Source organism: Cyprinodon variegatus, unplaced genomic scaffold, assembly GCF_000732505.1.
Source record: "Cyprinodon variegatus isolate N-32 unplaced genomic scaffold, C_variegatus-1.0 Scaffold520, whole genome shotgun sequence".
NCBI lineage: Eukaryota > Metazoa > Chordata > Actinopteri > Cyprinodontiformes > Cyprinodontidae > Cyprinodon > Cyprinodon variegatus.
In genome coordinates, this window is record NW_015150973.1 from 82,375 (window position 1) to 100,566 (window position 18,192).

Consider the following 18,192-nt stretch of genomic DNA (forward strand, 5'->3'; position numbering starts at 1 on the left):
GCTAATACTTACATGTGAAACAGATCTTTGGCTCCTATCTGATCTACCACTGTACATTTCTGAAAACCACCCACTATCAATTCATTAACCTTTAATTTATATTTCAGAGCAGTTATTTCACAAGTTTTTGTTTCACAGGCAATGATTGCATTTTTTTTTACCAGTAAGATAAGATTCAATAACTTGTGTGTTGTGATCCTTTTTAAAAAGTAATCTGTATCGTCAACATCGGAATGTCATACTTTTTAAAGATCGGCACTCTGTGATCAGCCAGAAACCCTTAATCAGTGCACGCCTAATAGTTACACTTAAAATACTGCTGGGTTATTTCTTAACTTCTGAAGCCAGACTCATGTTTGGACAGAGGTTTACGGAAAAGCTGAGATCTGGGGAACAGAATCAAATAGGAGTCTGATCATGTTCTGCTAATGCTAATGTCAGTAGGTTTTGTTAGGGTTTGAATTCACACCAGAAAATAAGTTGAACTTAATCAAGCTTTAAAACTTTATTTGATCTGTATCTGATAGCCAATTTTTCCAGGTAAGGCAACCTAGTGATATATATATTCAACATTCATGCTTAGCTTTAAAGCAATGTTTTATACAGAGATTGAACTTTGTGCTGCAAAAATTAACTGTTTCTAAAAAATCCTACTGCTTTGTATGTTACACATATTATCAATGAGCTCAAGCTTTCGACATTATTGAAAAAAATTTATTACATAAATATGAAAACAAACCATTTTGTTAAATTTAACGGGAGGATGGTATGCAATTAATTCCTGCAGAGATAGCGTTTGGAGACACGGGAGATGTATGCATTTTAACCAAATGTTCTTTGTTTGATTGTGTTTAATGTTTTTAAGCATTGATGTTAGATCTTATGATGTTATAACCTAACTTTTTTGCCAAAAAGCTAAATTGAGATTTTTTTCAACCAATACAGCAATTTCATTTAGATTTTTCTTTGCACTAACTACAAGCATGAAGATGTTTCACTACAGAGTTTCAATATTTCCATGACCCTGAATGCTGCCTTTTTTAAAGTACAGACACAGCACATTATTGTTGTGTGGACGAGGGCTTAAAGTTACTTGGATCTGCTTGCTAGCTCCAACCCTTCTGTGTGGCAGCAAACCCACTTTAACTGTAAAGTGAAAAAAAAAAGTGGAAAAAATAGTGACTTATTTTTGTAAAACGTAATGCCACTGTACTGGATAACCTCTGCAGTACGAAAGTTGTATTTTGTTAAATTGCAAATATATTGCAAATTCAATTAATTACCCAGCCCTAAATTTGACTCAATAGTATGAAACCAATTGCTCTATCCTGTTTTTTAAAATCAACTCAAGGCTGTTAAAGGCATCTGCATTTTTAACTAAAAGCAAAATAATTGCTCATTAGGTTGTTTATAACCCAGCAGTTTTTAGAGTGTAAAGTATGAATGGAAGAACCTTCTCCTACAGGATCTGTGTCAACTTGAAATAAAAATGTTGCTGTAATTTAAAGTGCTTACACCTCTTATTCTGCATTTTCTCCATGCTACTATTGAGAAAAGGGCTACATATACATGCTACTTAAGTTTCCCTAACATCTTTTTTATTGTTTCTTTTAAATTTATAAAGAAAATAAAAATAAAAGCTTGACTACCCTTTTTTAAAATCTGACATCTAAACAACTTCTTGTAGGTACACAGCGCCTCCTGGATGCCAAAGGGCCTTTCAGGTCTTATTTCTGTAAATATTGGGTGATTTTGAGCTGAAACTTAGCAGTAGCCGCATTCACTACAACAATTATTTTACATTCTCAAAGATTTCACCAAACTACCAACATGAGCGTTTCTTTTACTCTATTTTGGTTTCTGCCATGTTATGGGAATCTAGCCCGACATTTGTGGGTATTCAGAGGACAGAAAACAAAGAAAAGAAAATAAGCAGAGGGAAATAAAAGGACAAGGATGTCAGAAGTCCTTTTGTTATTCTAAATCTGCTTTCCTGAGTTTTTCAGTCTGGTGTCTTTTTGGACTGAATAGCCAAAAAAATATATAAAAAAAAAAAATGGGAGAGAAAATAAATGCTAAAACATTGTTTTCCTTGAGCTAAAATCAAGCTTTTGGAGCTACAAGGTTCTCTAACTTTTTCTCAGTTTGAAGCGTGGAATGTGAGTGTGATTGTGTCGAACTGGTCTTCTTTAATCCAAATGTCCGACAACAGATTTAGGCTGACTTTCATTCAACTGTCCTGAAGAAGGGGCTTGCTGCACGCCTTTGTCCAGCTGAGGGGGCTACACTGACTGATAATAAAGTGGGAGATTCTGGAAGAACAGTTGCTGATGCATTAGTGCACAGGGGCAGCCTGGGTGAGGGCAGGATTCCAGATCCACAGTAAAACAAGTGCTACAGTTAAAAAAAACAAACAAAATCTGAGTCCATTATTTGTAATCACTACTCTGTTTCTCTTATTTCTTCTTCTTCTGCTCATCTCCTTATCAGATATACTGGTCATGCATCATCCCAGTCCTCGACCCTGTTTTTGTTAGGCACGTTTTACCCAAAACATCTTCTACAGTGTTGTGTCAAAAAGTGATGTGCTGGCTACCGTACAAAGAGTTTGGTTAGGAAAGAATCAAACATTTTCAAAGGATGGTCAAGATTCCTGGTTTAAGAGGAGGTTCAAATCCATAATCTCATTCTGGAACTTCCTCTTTTTCTCCTGAGGTCTCTGATTGTGGAAGGACTTCTTCTTCCTCCGCTGCCTCTTCCCCTTCATCGGGGTCGTCGGCTGACTCTTCTTCTTTGCTTGCCTGCTCCTCCTCCTCCTCGCGGATTGCTGTGATTGAATCCACGGGGTTCCCTAAGCAGTTGGTATTTTCTTCTTGGGTCTCCTCGGGAGAGGCTTCGCTTGTAATTACACGTTTCCACATTTCGTGGTTTTCCAGAAGATGTTGCGTGATCTGACAAAAGACCTTCCGTCTGTGCAGCTTTTTTGTTTCCTGATGCTCTATAAAAACAAAAGGAAAACGGTCAAACATGGACTTACATACCGTCTACAAAATCCCTAGCTCTCTCAGTCATATAATAACCACATACAATTGGACTTAATAATTTATCATTATTTGTTTATACAAAGTTCCCATATGACAAGAAAAGCAACTAGATAATAGCAGGCAGACATATGGGAGGCAGTGGAACCTGTTGAGGCATCCTCATCCGCTGTGTCCTCCTCCTCCTCCTCCTCCTCCTCTGTATCCTGTCCTTCCTTTTCTGCATCCAGCTCAGCCGCCTCTTCAGACGGGTCCACCCAGCGTCCTGGCATCAGAGCAGCAGAGTCGTAGGAGGAGCACAGTGGTCCCACTATGTGGGAGATGAAGGACTGTTGTAGTTTGGCAAGCTGGGGGGCAGAGCGGTCCATGAATGGGCTGATAGGAAGGCCTAAAGTGGCCTCTTCATCACCCTGAGTGGATTTGCAAAATGGTTCATATGTAAAAGGGAAAGAAAGGACAAAATATTTAGGTAATTGAATAACAACAGATTAACAAATATTATTTATCAGATACGGAATTCACTAATAGAAAAACATTATAAAAATCACTATGAAGGAGAGAAAGTAGGAAAGGAGAGCAGGGAGCCGATATTTAATAATAAGATGTTTATTGGTTTAATCAACTTAATACGTGTTATTTGAAAGTTTAATATACTACACAGCACAATTATATTGAAAAAAAAAAAAAAAAAGATTTATGGCAAATCTTTTACAGAGTGACCAGGTTTCATTTTAACTTCAAACTCAAAAATTTGTTTTTTTTCCCCCCTTTTTACCGGTATATAAAAAAATGCCAATAATGCATAAAAAAGCAGAACAGAGCAATATCCACCGTTTTGTTTTATTTTGCCAGGCCTTTTAAAACGTTTATGGATAGTCTTAAAATCTATTTAAATTTTGTTGCAGTATCATAATGTCAACTTTTGTTAAAGAGAGAAATATACCTCAAAGTGCTGCACAGAAATGTAGATAGCACTTCTCAACTCATTATGACCACTGCTGAGGCTTAAGGCCAGAGACACTTTCACACTGTTTCAGTCAGAAATGAATAATTGAGTAATATGTTTATCTCTGATCATCTAGTAAAATTATAAACTTGACACATATAATTAATAAAATAATTTACTGAGTATATCTGAAAAGGTATTTAAAAACTAATCCATAGAAGGAGAGAGAAAAGACATTCATGTAAGTGAGATATTTGATAATCCCCATAAGTCAAGAAAAGGCAGCAATATTGCTTGAGAGGTATGAAAGGCTATTTGTGTCTTACCATTGGACATGTAACAGGAAGAGTTTGATTAACTCACTGGAACATAACTGTGACTGTTTGCTTCAGTCAGTAAGATTAAAACGGTGCTATTAGGCAATAAATACTCTAACTTGTTCTAAAGAAAAAATCAATATATGAAGAAGTATCTCATGACAAAGTGGGGAATCTAAGATGCAGGAGGCCTTTTTTCAAAGGTTCCCAATAACTTTGTTATAGTAATTTGTATAGCGACTATAACAGAAATAAAAAATCAACCTAGACCTAAATCCTTTAAAAAACATGTGACCTGAAAAAATAAGGGTGCAAGAGAGAGGACCCAGGAAGATGGATGATCTAAGAGTCTGCAAAGAGGAAGGATCTCTCCATCTCTGAGCTCCAACCTTGTGTAATTCCAGAGGACACAAGATGTCTGAATATAGTTGAAGTACTCAGAAGTGCATTACTAGCAGGTAGTTATTAGTTTTCTCTGCTTCATTAAAATATTTATTTTAAGGCTTATCAAACACCTGTATCAATAGTGCATAGAGACATGGAAATTTGGTGATAGGAATGAAATGTATTGAATAGATAAGAAAAAAAGGCTGTTCAGTCAACTGTGCGTAAATTCTACCTATCTCTGAAATAATTTTAACACTGCTGTCAAACACTTGGATTCCCAGATATACAGCCTCCGGGTACAGTCACTGGCAAGTAGGTCAAGATGACTGCAAATAGAAAAAGAGGAGTTCAAAGTAGAACTAATCTGTAGGTATCAGCCCCGCAAATAAAAGCGTCTGACAGACAAGAGATTTGCTGCAGCCGTGACGGCTCCAATCTGTACATTTGTTCCCACATGATCAAAACAAACGAAGGCATAAACAAATTTATCTGCCCTCATTTATTCCACTTAACAGATTAAACATTTGGAAACATGATTATAATTTATTAGTCCTAATATTTCATCTGTTTCTTGTCCTTGAGATGCTTTGCATTCTTTCGTTTTTACTCATTTTGTATTTAATAAGAAAAATGAATGCATATCCCAGGAACAGTAATTGCCAATAACTTCTGTCTGATCTTTCGGAGACGGTGCTGCTGTTAAGGTATAAAACTGTGAGTATGGTGCAGAATTCTACTTTTATGTTTGATGCACTGATGATACTGCTTGCAAGCTGTACAAAAAGGAGGGGGTTCCTATTGCCATGGCAACCAAAAACCTGTGTGGTGTCGGCGTGTAATGCGGGTGGGTATTGTATATATTAGATCTATGCATAATGACGGCCTGCATCGGTGATAACATGTTAAAGAACAGTACAGCATGTTGTAAACGAATGTATCTTAGGACCCCAGTTGTGTGAAGGTCTGTGATCTTTCTCAGCCACTCTGAAAGAGAGCTGTCAATGAGCCTGCATTTAGGTCATCCTTTCCCCTTAAAAAAAGAAAAAAAACTAAAACCCCAAATGTGCACTCTGCCTCTTTTGATGTACCCCCAAAAGATTAGAGCTCCACTGAACTCTGTTTTTTTTCCTTCCGATATGCAAGTCCCCTTTAATGTTAGACAAAGTAACCCTGTGATATGCCTCTGAAATGCCTTTATCAACACCTGCATGTTATCAGATTTTTGTAGTTTCTTTTAATTCAGTAATTACAGATGGAAATAATACATAGATTAATAAAAAGAAAGCTCCTTGAAACTTCCAAACGAGTACATTTAATAACACTACCGCTCCTACTAATCAGATCTTATCTTCATGGTCCAGGTGGTTTGAAGAAGGATTTGTTGCCAAGCATCCATCTACATTGATAAATTCATGAGCCAGAAAGTGTTCTCAATATTCAATTTCAGGCAGAGGCAGATGCATGCAGTTACACACAAAAGATCCTTAGTGGAGTGTCCTTAAGCACAAAGGAAGTGTAAATCCTCATTATATGCAGAGGTAGATGTTTTCCAGTTCTCGTGAACCATGATCTCCCGCAGGAGAACGGCGTGCATGAAAAGAAATATTGACTTTCCTTTATAATCTATCCTTTCTTTAGAGATATATATCCGAGCAGTTAAAACTTATGCTTTCATGTTTTCTATATACAGTGTAGTCCAACAAACATTGGATTTCTTGTTTTTTGCTTGTTTTTCAAACTTAAATGTTAGAGATTTTCTGAGAAATCTAATCAAAAAGTAGTTTTAAAATCAGGATATCATTTACTCAAGTGAACCAGCTATCCATACCAACCTGCTCCTATCACAAATTGTAATTTCAAGTTCAGTTTCCATAAACAGGGCTGAATGTCTGAAATGTTAAAACTACAGAATAAATAAACCACATCAATAGAAACTCTTTGGCATCATTAAGTAGGCTAGATATGATCAAATTAACAAGACGTTATACCCTAATCTAAAGAAAATCATGAACATGAAAGAATTTAAGCCGACGACAGCTTTCAGTCTGGCAAGGGATTTATCAACCCCTTTCTAAGACTTTCAAGCTGCAATGAGCCAAAGTGAGATTAATCAATCATAAATAGAGAAAACATGGAGCACTGAACCTTGTTAAGAATGGAAAAGAACCAAATTACTATGAGTGTACTGATGGCATATCCAGAAGGTCCCAAAAGAACATAGAACAACATCTAAAGCACAGAAAGCATAACCTGACTCCGATTTGCTCCACATATCCATCTGGAAACCTTCCGTAGAAGTAATTTTGGGAAGGGGCGAAAATACTGGTTAGCTGATTGGCCTATGTTGGTGATAGACGGGCCAAATAAACCAATCAGATCAACGAAGCATATGACGTAACAGAGCGACGACGAAGAGGAGCCAATTGATAGATCAAACTCTTGCCGAAACCAGTCGGGAGAAGAGCAAAAACATCTTTTCCTCTGAGAAAAGCCTCCAGAGCAGTGTTTTGCTCTTCTTTCAGTGAAGAAATACAGTGTAATTCCGATAAAACTTGCTCGATAGCCACGCTAACGCTAGTTTCATTGGCTGAAGCCGCCATGTTCTTTAGACTGAACTGTCGCGCTTCTCGTTGCGTCACACCTCAACCCGCCTCAAAGCCAATGCTGATTGGATGTTCGTTTGGTGAACGGCTCCAAATTTTCTTCAACGGAGAGTCTCCAGACTGATTAGCGAGTGAAATCTTGAAAACTCGCGAGATCAGGATAGTCTCACGAGACTACTGAAAGCATCCCTTTCCTCATTTTGGGTCAGTGTTCACGACTTGGCAATTAAAGAATGAGATTGGCAACCAAGACAGATTTCCAAGAAGAAAACCAAATGCCAACCAACAAGAAGACACAAGCCTATTTCACATCGGCCAAAAAGTCACCTAATTGTCACCAAGACTTGATTATTTTTAGATAATTAATTTAACGGAAAACTCTGGGTAGAATTTTTTTATATGTAATCACGAGGAAAGGCAAGAATGTAACATATTTCAGTGTTAAAAAAAAATCGAAGTGCCATGAAAAAAGTAAATTGCAGTGGCTCAGAGGCAACACAAATATATAAAGAGAATGAAACTGAATCATTGACATAAGATGATTATATAAGAAAACATAAAATGATTAATAATAAAATAAAAAGATAAAATGAAAATAGACTGGAAACTTAACTAATAATATTCAGACAGCACAATCAAAGGCAACTCTTAAAAATTGCATTCCTAATCTTGATCTAAAGCAACAGAGGGTTTCAGCACTTCTACTTTTTTTTAGGGTATTTGTTCCAGATTTGTGACGCAAAATAACTTTTGTTCTGGTTGTATGGATGCAAAGCAGATTAGAGCCAGAAGACCCTGAGAGGTCTGGGCCATCTATACACTTACAAGCCAGGAATGTATTTTGGAGTTAAGCTATATGATAAGTGGAGCCAGTATAATTATTATATTATATATATATATATATATATATATATATATATATAATGTATATATAAAATGTATATTTAAACTCACTTGTTCATAGAACTCATTGACAATCCCTTCTGTCCACTGCAGATGTAGCTCCTTATTCTTTAGTGGCCCATTGACATCGGCTAGCTTGATGCACATCTGGCACACCAGCAATCGGTCGTTTTCATTGGTCCAGTCAATGCCAGACACACCTTCATCACCCACCTGAGCAAAAATGAGGACATATCGTGTTGTCTATTGATTAGAATAATGCGAGATGAACAAGAATCAACCGCTGCCTGGAATAGATTATTAATCAAGGAAACCAAATCATAACTACAAGTTCTGTATTCTACCTTTGCATTAAATTCTGCAAGGAAGTCAAAGTGCTTTTTGAGGTCGGTGGCCAAGATTGCTTCGATGACAAGAAAACGGAACCGCTTGAACTCCACATGTTCAAGGTTGGCCAGGAAGTTAAACTCTGGTTGGGACATGAAGAGGTTCCAGGCTGCTGCAGCGTGGTGGTTTTCCAGCACCGACCTGTCATTGTAAAGAAGAGCCTACAGCAAAGAAAGAGAGAATACTTTCATATTACCAATGTTCATTTGATGATTTACAGAAGTTTACCTAGTCTTTCATGTCATTGCAATAGAATAAAAATTTACGAGAGTTAGTCATTTAAGACATATGTAATACATTTTTTGATGAATAAAATCACATTCTAATGTGATTATTCTGCTATTTTTGATTTTCACTTGTATTATGTTTGTAATAAATTAGTTAGAGAGGAAGAAATATTATTAATCATAGCTATTCCTCGGACATCATGCTTTGTCCGTTTTCTCTCCCCCTGAATTCCTGTAATGGGTAAAGTATTATATTTTATAATGTTTCATTCATTGTTTTTGCACAAGTCTGTCCCGCTTACTATATACGTGATGTGTGACTCCAAAACTGACTGTTTCCTCGGGACATTAACAGATTTTATTTTTGTATTTAGCCCCAAAGCGGATTTGTTTCCTTTATAACCTCTTAGTCTGGCTAAAATAGACCTGTGGTTTATCTCAGTCAGACTTACAAAAGCCCCCTTGCGTAAAATCATGTCGGTTGTGATCATCTTCATTGACTTTTAATGAGCACCAAGCCCCCCGACCTCGTCTGACACGATTCTCTGTCGGATCGGACGCCAAATCGGATTCTGTGAGTTCTGGTCTAAAGACACTTAGACAAATTATGAATAACTTCATTTTTTTTTTTATGAGTAAAATAAATATAAGCCAAATCTGCAGCTGTAGTTTGAGCGCTACAAAGGAGAACTTTGCTAATGCTGATCTTCTAGCTGAACCTCCTCTTACTGCCAGAACACATAATTTACAAACCTGTGGTGCACTTGTTGCTACCAGAAAGGCATTTGTTCTTCCCGGGTGGTCATAATCATGCATGGCAGCAGCAACATAGAGAGCCATGAGCTCCAGAGCTGGAATCAGACCGCACAGGAAGCCATAGCCATCTTCTAGCTTAGAGCTCATCTTGGACACCAGGAACCCTGACCCTCCAGGTGTAACGCTGTTTTCCGTTTCTGAAATCACCAATTGCAAAGAGACTAATAATCAAACTGATACATTCAATCCACATAAAAACAAGAAACTAGCTGAAAATCTAAATGAGGCACACCTGAGTCAATTTATACTGGTATAAAACACACTAAAATCTGCTGGGTTATGTAAACAAATGTGTTGATGTTTTTAGAACCAAAGGCGTTGGTTTAAAACAGATGTTTAAGGCAAATGTAAAGAAGAGGGAACACTATAAGTCTATCACCAGTGTGTATCCCATTCTCCATGGGCAGGGTGGGCAGACCCGGTACCGGCTGCGTGGTGAGGTACCACACCGCGTGCAGAACATCAGTTGCATGGATTCGATTGTGATCTGAAAGCAGACGGACCAAATCTCATTTAGACAAAGAAGGCAGTGAGCATATTCCTGCCCATTACAACATAACATAACTTCTAGGAATGAGTCATGATTAATATTAATGAATCAAACTAGTGAGGACCTGTGAAACAGCCTATAGTCAGTAAGCTGGATAGCTTAAAACATGACAGAAGATATATAAGTAGGCTTAAGATATTAAGAAACCAAGTAAGAACATTTGGTAAACATAAAAACATAACTTGTGAGCAGAGTAAAACAAGTTACTAAAAACTAAAAATCTTGACATTAGATTCATTGTAAGTATTGTTTAGGGGGATCTAATTTCTTGCAGTGTAATTGGACACTCAATATTTTAACAAATTAACGCCTGTTTTGGGCTTCCATTGATTCTGTATTAAATATTTTAAGGATATCAATGTCTGAATATGTAGCTTCATGCATTAATTACTGAACTTTAAATAAAATGTTGAAAGTTCAAGTATTATCAAGCTTATGTCTGCTTCCTATTGCAAGTCAGTCAAGAATATCAAGTGAAGAAATTTTATTATATGAGCAATGGATCCACCTAGTGGCAGCTGAAGATATTGGCACACTTGTTTTGCTTTTTTTTGTTTTTTTGTGTATTTTTTAATGTACATGCAAATATAGCCTACTCACAAGGTATGTCCCTGTATCCATTCTCCAAGGCATGAAAGTAGTTCATAAACTCTTTAATAGGAATCTTGAATGTCTCAAACAAACCAGTGTCTTCAAATAGTCGATAGGAAACCTAAAAAATAAGAACATAATAACATCTGAAAGCATGAGAAACCACTGCTTTAAGTAATTCAAGATCCAATCTAAAATATAATAAACAGATCTGCAAGTTTAAAGCACTGGATACTTTTGCATTTGCATTTTTACAAAGTCTGCGTGATGGATGCAAAATGATGAGAAAAGGTCCTTAATATTTAAGGATATATCTCTTTGTTATATCACTAATATGTAAGACAATGCTATGTTTTGGAAAGGTGTAAAGTTTCACGGGTCTTAATGATCATGCTAATTTAACAATTATTTATTTCTACATGTAAATCTGCAAAGACTCTGGCCCCATACCCAATAGGAGACAGAAATATAATACAGAAACCAAGAAAGTCTTTAGTAAAAGAAAGATAAAAGGTTAAAAACTCCAAGAATGGGCCCGGAATGTTCGAATTAAACCAACAACTTTTCTCTTGTAAGACATCTACTCTTGCAGCGAAAAAGCTCCTTAATTTTTTTAAAAATCTATTAAAAAAAATCTATAACAGGACTGATAAATTACCATTTTCCATATGATCCTGCTGAGATTGAGATATTTTACAAAAAACGATTGGAAAAGCCTTCAGTTCTCAGCTGTGTAAAGCTGTTAAGAAATACCTCAAAAGACTTGCACTAATTATGGAATAAGGAGGTTCAAAAAAGCAATTAACACAAATATGAGCCATACATTTTAGATTAGTTTTTTTTCAGTAATTATAGTGTATTATTTTCCATCCAATCATTAAGTGTTAACAGTATTAATCATCAAATAAGATAACAATAAATTCATTATTGTTTGTGGTTGCAATAAATGAGGACATTTCTTTTACTTGGGTGTGTCATTCATTTACGCTTGTTTATAATAAAAACAGTGTTTTTACATCCCTGCTGGTATTTGCAACATTTCTAGCTCTGTTTTTTTTTTTTTTTCTCTGAATCATGGATTGTTCTTTCTCAAAGATGCACATTTTGTAGGTTTCTTGTCATCCAAAAATGTTGCACCTTTAACTTACGGTAATCTGAGAATGTCCAGTTTTTAACTGTCCAGTATTTCTTATTGGTGATGCAGGTTTTTCTTTTACTGTTGATTATCTTCTAACTTTAGATTCTTGTTTTTGTTCAGATTCATTCTAGACTTTTAGAGGTGTGAACCTGCTTGCCTAATGCTTCGCCACTGATACACCTGAATTACACACTGCATGATAATAAAGGATATTTCTGTTTCTGTTACTAACGTATTTTCCCAACAATAAGCTGCAACTTTTTCCCACGCTTTGAACCATGCGGCTTATAAGAAGGTTTGGCTTTTCTATTCATTTAACCACCAGAGAGGGAAGTCAAAGTTGGAAATTAAAGAATAAGTTGTTAATTTTCATTTATCACAAGAACATACTAGCAGCAGGCACGAAGGAGAACAATTCAATTCACACATTTTGCCATTTATTTGCTTCATTAAAGCTGTCGAACTTTGAAGGGACTGGACTCAACTCCTGCAGAGCTGACGAAGCCCCATCTTTCAGTAGAAGCTCTTCCTGCTGCGAGCAAACAAACTAACGGGAGCTAGCATTTTTCTCTGTCCCAACTCCAGGGGCTATATGTAGACCGCCCCCTACAAATTTGGTGGGAGACAGTTTAATAGATATCAGCGTCTTATAGCCCGGTGCGGCTTATAGTGAGGTGTGCTCTGTAGTCTAGATATATGGTATTTCTAAATTCTGTCAGACATGTTTTATTTATTTATTTTACCTGGCTGAGGATGCAGCCTGTTTTACCATTAGTCTTCTCCACAAGGCTGAAAATGGGGAAGTTCCAGTTGTTGAGTTGACTCATCAGGGGTTCCAGACCCGGCATGACTGGACTCTCCGGGGCAGACGCTGACTTGTCCTTACAGGTTAACATAAAGCCAGAGACAGCTCTTACTTTCTTTTCATGTTTGAAGGCCTTATAAATATTGCAATATTCTTAAACCCACTATAACAGCTTACCACTGGTGATGGCAGTAGAGGGTGAAGAACAATGCCCTCTGTCGGGCACTCCCTACAGCCATCCCTCACTTCAGGTGGCTTCTTGCCTCCCTCTCCCTCTTCATCGTTTTGTGCAAAGTCGCTGCTGTCACTGTGGTTGGTCTCATAAGTGCTGTCATAGGTGCTGTCATAATCTGAGGAAGCTACAACTCTCTCATCTGGGGATCACACAGAATCAAAAATGTGATGTTCTAAATCTTGGCTGTTTAGTCATTTCCATGCAATGTTTGTGGAGCAGTACCTGGATGGGGTATTCTGTCTGTTTTGCTGCCTGATTCTACTCCATTGTTTAGTCGATTGCTGAACGGCCTGCCGCAGCTAGAAAACAGAACAAAGACATGTCGGCTTGCTTTTTATATTTAGTACCCTATAGTAGAGCACAACTGCCTGACTTTTACCTGCCACAGAGTGATGGAGGCCGCCAGTGAATTGTGGTGGAGCTTGGGGCGCTCTGGCTGTGAGTTAAGGCTCTGTGATGGCTCTTAGGGGCTATAGACACAGGAACCTGTTCTGTCAGTTGCCCCACCAGCTCAGGAAGCTGCACTGAACATGTCTTTATTGTAGGGCTGGAGACAGGAGTTCCCTGAACAGGAGGAGACGGAGATGGAGAGCCCAGAGGTGACACATTGGAGGGGGGGAAACCTGGAAAAGATTGTTCCTCAGGTTAAATGGAGTCATTTAAAACATGAGCAGAAAAGCCAAGGATTGTCTACTCACACACCTGGTCTTCCCAGTGGTTTGCTGTAGAGGTGGTTGGAAGTGCCAGAGGCAGTGTAGGTAGCTGACATGGAGCGGCTCTTTGAGATGGTTATCATCAATGGGTTGTTCCTATATTCACTGCTTTAACAAGAGGATTCAGTCAGATGGTGAAATCAAAGTAGTAGCATGTCGTTTAAAGAGCTGATGTGATCACCTGTCCACAGTGGGCTTGATGCTTGCTGAGCGATCTCGCCGTACAGGGCCTGGCTCTATGGTGGGCAGGCCTGTAGCTGATGTAGTCGTGGTCCATGTTGATGAAATTCTTCTCAGCAATCCTGGCGGCAGACTCCTTCTGAGACGCTGCAGGGTAAATAAACAGACGCATGTTTACATACTTGCACCTGCAGGTTATCCCTGTTTCTTCTGTTGTGTTATATCTCATCACTTATTGGAAAAAAGCCGGATCTGTTCATTGTACTATAAAAGAGAATTAAAAGGATATAGTGATAACATCTCCATCCCATATGTTAAGTCTCTCAAAAAACTCAAGAGGATTTTCTCCAAACACAAAATCCAAGTACATTTCAAACCAAACAAGACCCTTAGACAGAGGGTAGTGCATCCTAAGGACAAAACTCCCAAACCTCAGATGAGCTGAGTGGTGTATGCATTTCAGTGCAGCGAGGATTGCTCTGATCCTTATATTGGAGAAACCAAACAACCTCTCCACAGAGCTACCTCCTCAGGACAAGACTCTGCTATCCACCTAAACCTTAAGGACACTTGTTTAAGGACCAGAATGTTCACATTTTGGACAAGTGGTTTGAAAGGGGTGTGAAGGAAGCCATTTCTGTTAAGAGAGAAAAACCAACCTTAAACAGAGGGGGTGGACTCAGGTTTCAGCTCTCAAAAACCTACGATGCCACGAAAGAGGTTACTCATGTGTTTGTTGTTTTTTGTGACGGCTCGATTTGATAATACAGCAATGATATTCTGACCAGACCTGGCACAATCTGAATGTCTTGTCTTAATATAACATAAACGCAAAAAACAAACTTATATTGGATGCATTTATATTTTATTAATATAGACAAATGCACATATCTTAATAGATTCCACCCCTGTGGACCTGCATCAATACATGGGGATGGATGGATGGATGGATGGATGGATGGATGGATGGATGGATGGATGGATGGATGGAAGGAAGGAAGGAAGGAAGGAAGGAAGGAAGGAAGGAAGGAAGGAAGGAAGGAAGGAAGGAAGGAAGGAAGCTCCATGAAATGTTATAAGCTTTGATATATTTTAAACCAATACATTACTTTAAACTTTTCCACAACCTTATCTGATTGATCTAATTTGATGACCTGAAACTGTAAGGAGAGTAATATCTTGGATCAAACCAAAAATATAAGGAGGAGTCTCAACATGTAAAGACTTGAAAGTGACAACTAAAATACCTCCATTGCAAGCAGGCTGTGGACAGGCCAAGCACAAGGGATATTGTGCCATGTCTGGTGACAACTGGCAAGAGACCTAGGCTGTCTGAACATCAGCCCTAATCACTTTATAGGGCACTGTATGATGGTTACGATATTTTACAATAAAAAAAAGTAGTGGACTCGAAATTTCCCACAATGCACCTTGAAAAGTAGTGATTATCCATGGTCACTAGATGAGCAGTTATATGCCAGATTGCTTTGTGAGAATTCTCTTCGCCAAGCATCATGAGATTTGTTGTGGCGGCGACAAATAAAGATGGCGCAGGCACCATGCGTGGAGTTATGTGCAAAACGGTGATTGGAAAGCAGTGATCATCTGTCCGAGCGGTCAGTTAACTGAGTTCACTATGAAGTCCACTGTATAGCCCCCGCTCTATATAGTAATGAAGGGATTTAGGGGTCAGGGTGACGTTCGGACACAGCCCTAGAATCTCTAAGAAATCTCTGCCTTCAAACAGATGATGTATTTATAATGGGGTAAAATTACACACAAAGGTATTTTATTAACTCCTCAAAGCAAAAGGACTTTATTGTCCATGCATCCACATGGCATCAAAAAATCTTGGAAAACCAGGGCCTTTTATATGAAATCCTAGTGGCCTATGTCACAAACATAGTTTACAGGGAAGAAGGTTACCTTCTACCATGGCTGTACCCCACCCCATGCATGAAACTGTTGCAAAATTGGAGAGCTCCTTCAGAGAGAGACTTCTGCACCCTAAATGCGCCAGGGAGCGTTATCACAGATTGTTCCTCCAAGCAACTGTGAGACTCTATAACCACAACTATTCCCAACAATCTCAATATGTTGTTACATTTATGCCGATTTTGCAGTTTTTACTTTAGTCAGTTAAATAACATGCTGCTCTATTTTTGCACATCTCTGATGTTGCTACTATTTTCACATTATCCATTACTGTAAAAATGTCTATAGCTGTATATTGGTTATTTATTCTCCAGGTGCACGTTTTTATACTGTTTATACTGTACCCTTTAGTAGTACACACAGTATTTACTTGTTTATTTTTTCACTCTTCTCACACCTTTCTAAGGTCCATATTTGTATGACAATGTTTTTCTATAACCTTTTTGCTGCTCTAAACACCTAATCCTGGTCATGGTCGGCACCTAAAAAAGGTTAAGTCTGAACAGTCAACTGAACGTGAAGTGTTCTGGAAGATGTTTCACCTTTCATCCAAGAGGCTTCTTCATTTCTAACTAGCTGTAGGGAGCACTGACATTAATATACTGTAGGTGTAACAAAGATTTAGGGGAAACAAAAGGTGGCTCTGATCCCTCCCACCAGATTGGCCATGGAGGTCACCTGGGGGGTGTTAATGGTCGTTAGGGGATTCTGATGGGTTGTTAGCTCCCTCATCGAGAATGGTTTCGGTCGCATGCCTGGTTGAAGTGTGAGTCAGGTGAGGGCGGGTGAGAGGGGAATCATCTTGGTATTGTTCCTAAAAGTGCTTTGTAGGTGGGTGTAAGGTTATGTCTATGACAACATCCTCTGTTGAGAGATGGTTTCTGCAGGTTAATAACGATGGCTTCCTTAACCCCTTGCTCATACCATTTGTTCTTCTTTGCAAGAATATGGACGTTGTTGTCCTCAAACGAGTGTCCTTTAGCCTTCAGGTGTAGGTGAACAGCTGAGTCCTATCCTGAGGAGTTGGCCCTCCTGTGTTGAGCAATGTGCCTGTGTAATGGTTGCTTGTCTCTCCAATTTAAAGGTCTGTGCACTCTTCACTACACCGAAGGGCATAAACCACGTTGTCGGCCCTAATTCTGGGTTTCTTGTCTTTGGGGTGAACCAGTTTTTGTTTGAAGTGCACAGGGATCCGGTGCTAATTGAAAATCCTCCTCCAACTCCAGAGACTCCAGCAACATAGGGAGTGACAATGTTCCTTCTTCTGTTTTCTTCCTTCTCAGCAGACCTCTTTGTATTAATGGCTACGCCACACAATTTATATTAGGGTTCTGTAACCTTTACAATCCAATTAACCATTTCTCACTTAAGGCCAATAATGAACAAAACTCATTTGTAAACAGCCTCAGACATTACATGACCTTTTTTAAAAAACTAAATAAATATAACAAATAAATATCTACCACTGGAGATGTAGCCTTTTTAACAAGCATTCCATTTCATATTTTAGGTTTTAAAATGAAGAAAAAAACATTTGAAAAGGTAGTAAATATTTTCTCAGTTGGTTTCAAAAATATGTGGAAAACTATGCTGAAAAGACCAATATTTTTGCCAAAATGGAAAAAATACATTTATTTTATTGGAGATAAAAAGCAATTAGTCAAAAAATTAAATGCTACAATTAAATGTTAGTATATGTCATTTTAAGAGGTTAATTGGGTGTTTATCATTTTAGCCAAAGTGTGTCTACAGAGCCACTTGTGTCTCTGAAGCCACAGGTTGCAGCCTCTGATCTCGACTGTGTAATGAGGAATGCTCAAGAACCATTTCTCTGTATACTGCCACATCTTTCAGTGTTTAAAAATGCCATCAACCCCGCCAAAACCCTTTCCTAATACATCACAACAAAAAGACAAGAAGGTGCATACCCTTTCAAAGGTAAGCAAACACAAGGTGTCCACATTTAAGCAAACACATGTCCAGGCTGATGCAGAAATATGAAGAACTCTCTGCATTGCCAAGTGCTGTTATGGAAAGCTATTATGAAAAACCTTAGGAGCATGCAAGAAAGGAAGACTTGAAATAAGGATATTACTGTTAAATTTATTCATATATAATAACATAATAGAAGGAAAGTAATTATGAAAGTACAGAAGCAGTCTAGTTTAATGTCCTATTTCTTGAAAACTTGATTTTTCTTAGATAGGTTTGGAACTAATGAGCAAGCTTGGGGTAAAATTATACTGTAGGTCAGAAACGGGGCAACTGTCTTAGCCCAAAGGAGTCAATTCTGTCCTACATAAAAATTCACATTCTGCGTTCTAAAGCCATGCATGATCACCTTAGGGCTGCAACTAACGATTATTTTAAAAATCGATGAATCGGCCAATTATTTTTTCGATTAATCGATGAATCGGC

General features: G+C 38.1%; 1 protein-coding gene across 1 annotated transcript in view; it reads right to left on the reverse strand.

Moving 5' to 3' along the window:
* Positions 1-1,189: 1,189 nt before the first annotated feature.
* The window catches only part of LOC107095012 (cGMP-inhibited 3',5'-cyclic phosphodiesterase A-like), an 80,511-nt gene continuing 63,508 nt past the window's right edge, over positions 1,190-18,192 (reverse strand). The window contains exons 3-15 of the mRNA XM_015390966.1: positions 13,841-13,986; positions 13,649-13,764; positions 13,326-13,569; positions 13,169-13,245; positions 12,889-13,085; positions 12,650-12,787; positions 10,778-10,889; positions 10,007-10,114; positions 9,565-9,764; positions 8,542-8,745; positions 8,249-8,410; positions 3,190-3,451; positions 1,190-2,998 (exon numbers count right to left, since the gene is read on the reverse strand). Of these exons, the coding sequence (XP_015246452.1) occupies positions 2,685-2,998; positions 3,190-3,451; positions 8,249-8,410; positions 8,542-8,745; positions 9,565-9,764; positions 10,007-10,114; positions 10,778-10,889; positions 12,650-12,787; positions 12,889-13,085; positions 13,169-13,245; positions 13,326-13,569; positions 13,649-13,764; positions 13,841-13,986 (2,280 nt within the window). The 3' untranslated portion in view covers positions 1,190-2,684. The remainder of the gene's footprint in view (positions 2,999-3,189; positions 3,452-8,248; positions 8,411-8,541; positions 8,746-9,564; positions 9,765-10,006; positions 10,115-10,777; positions 10,890-12,649; positions 12,788-12,888; positions 13,086-13,168; positions 13,246-13,325; positions 13,570-13,648; positions 13,765-13,840; positions 13,987-18,192) is intronic.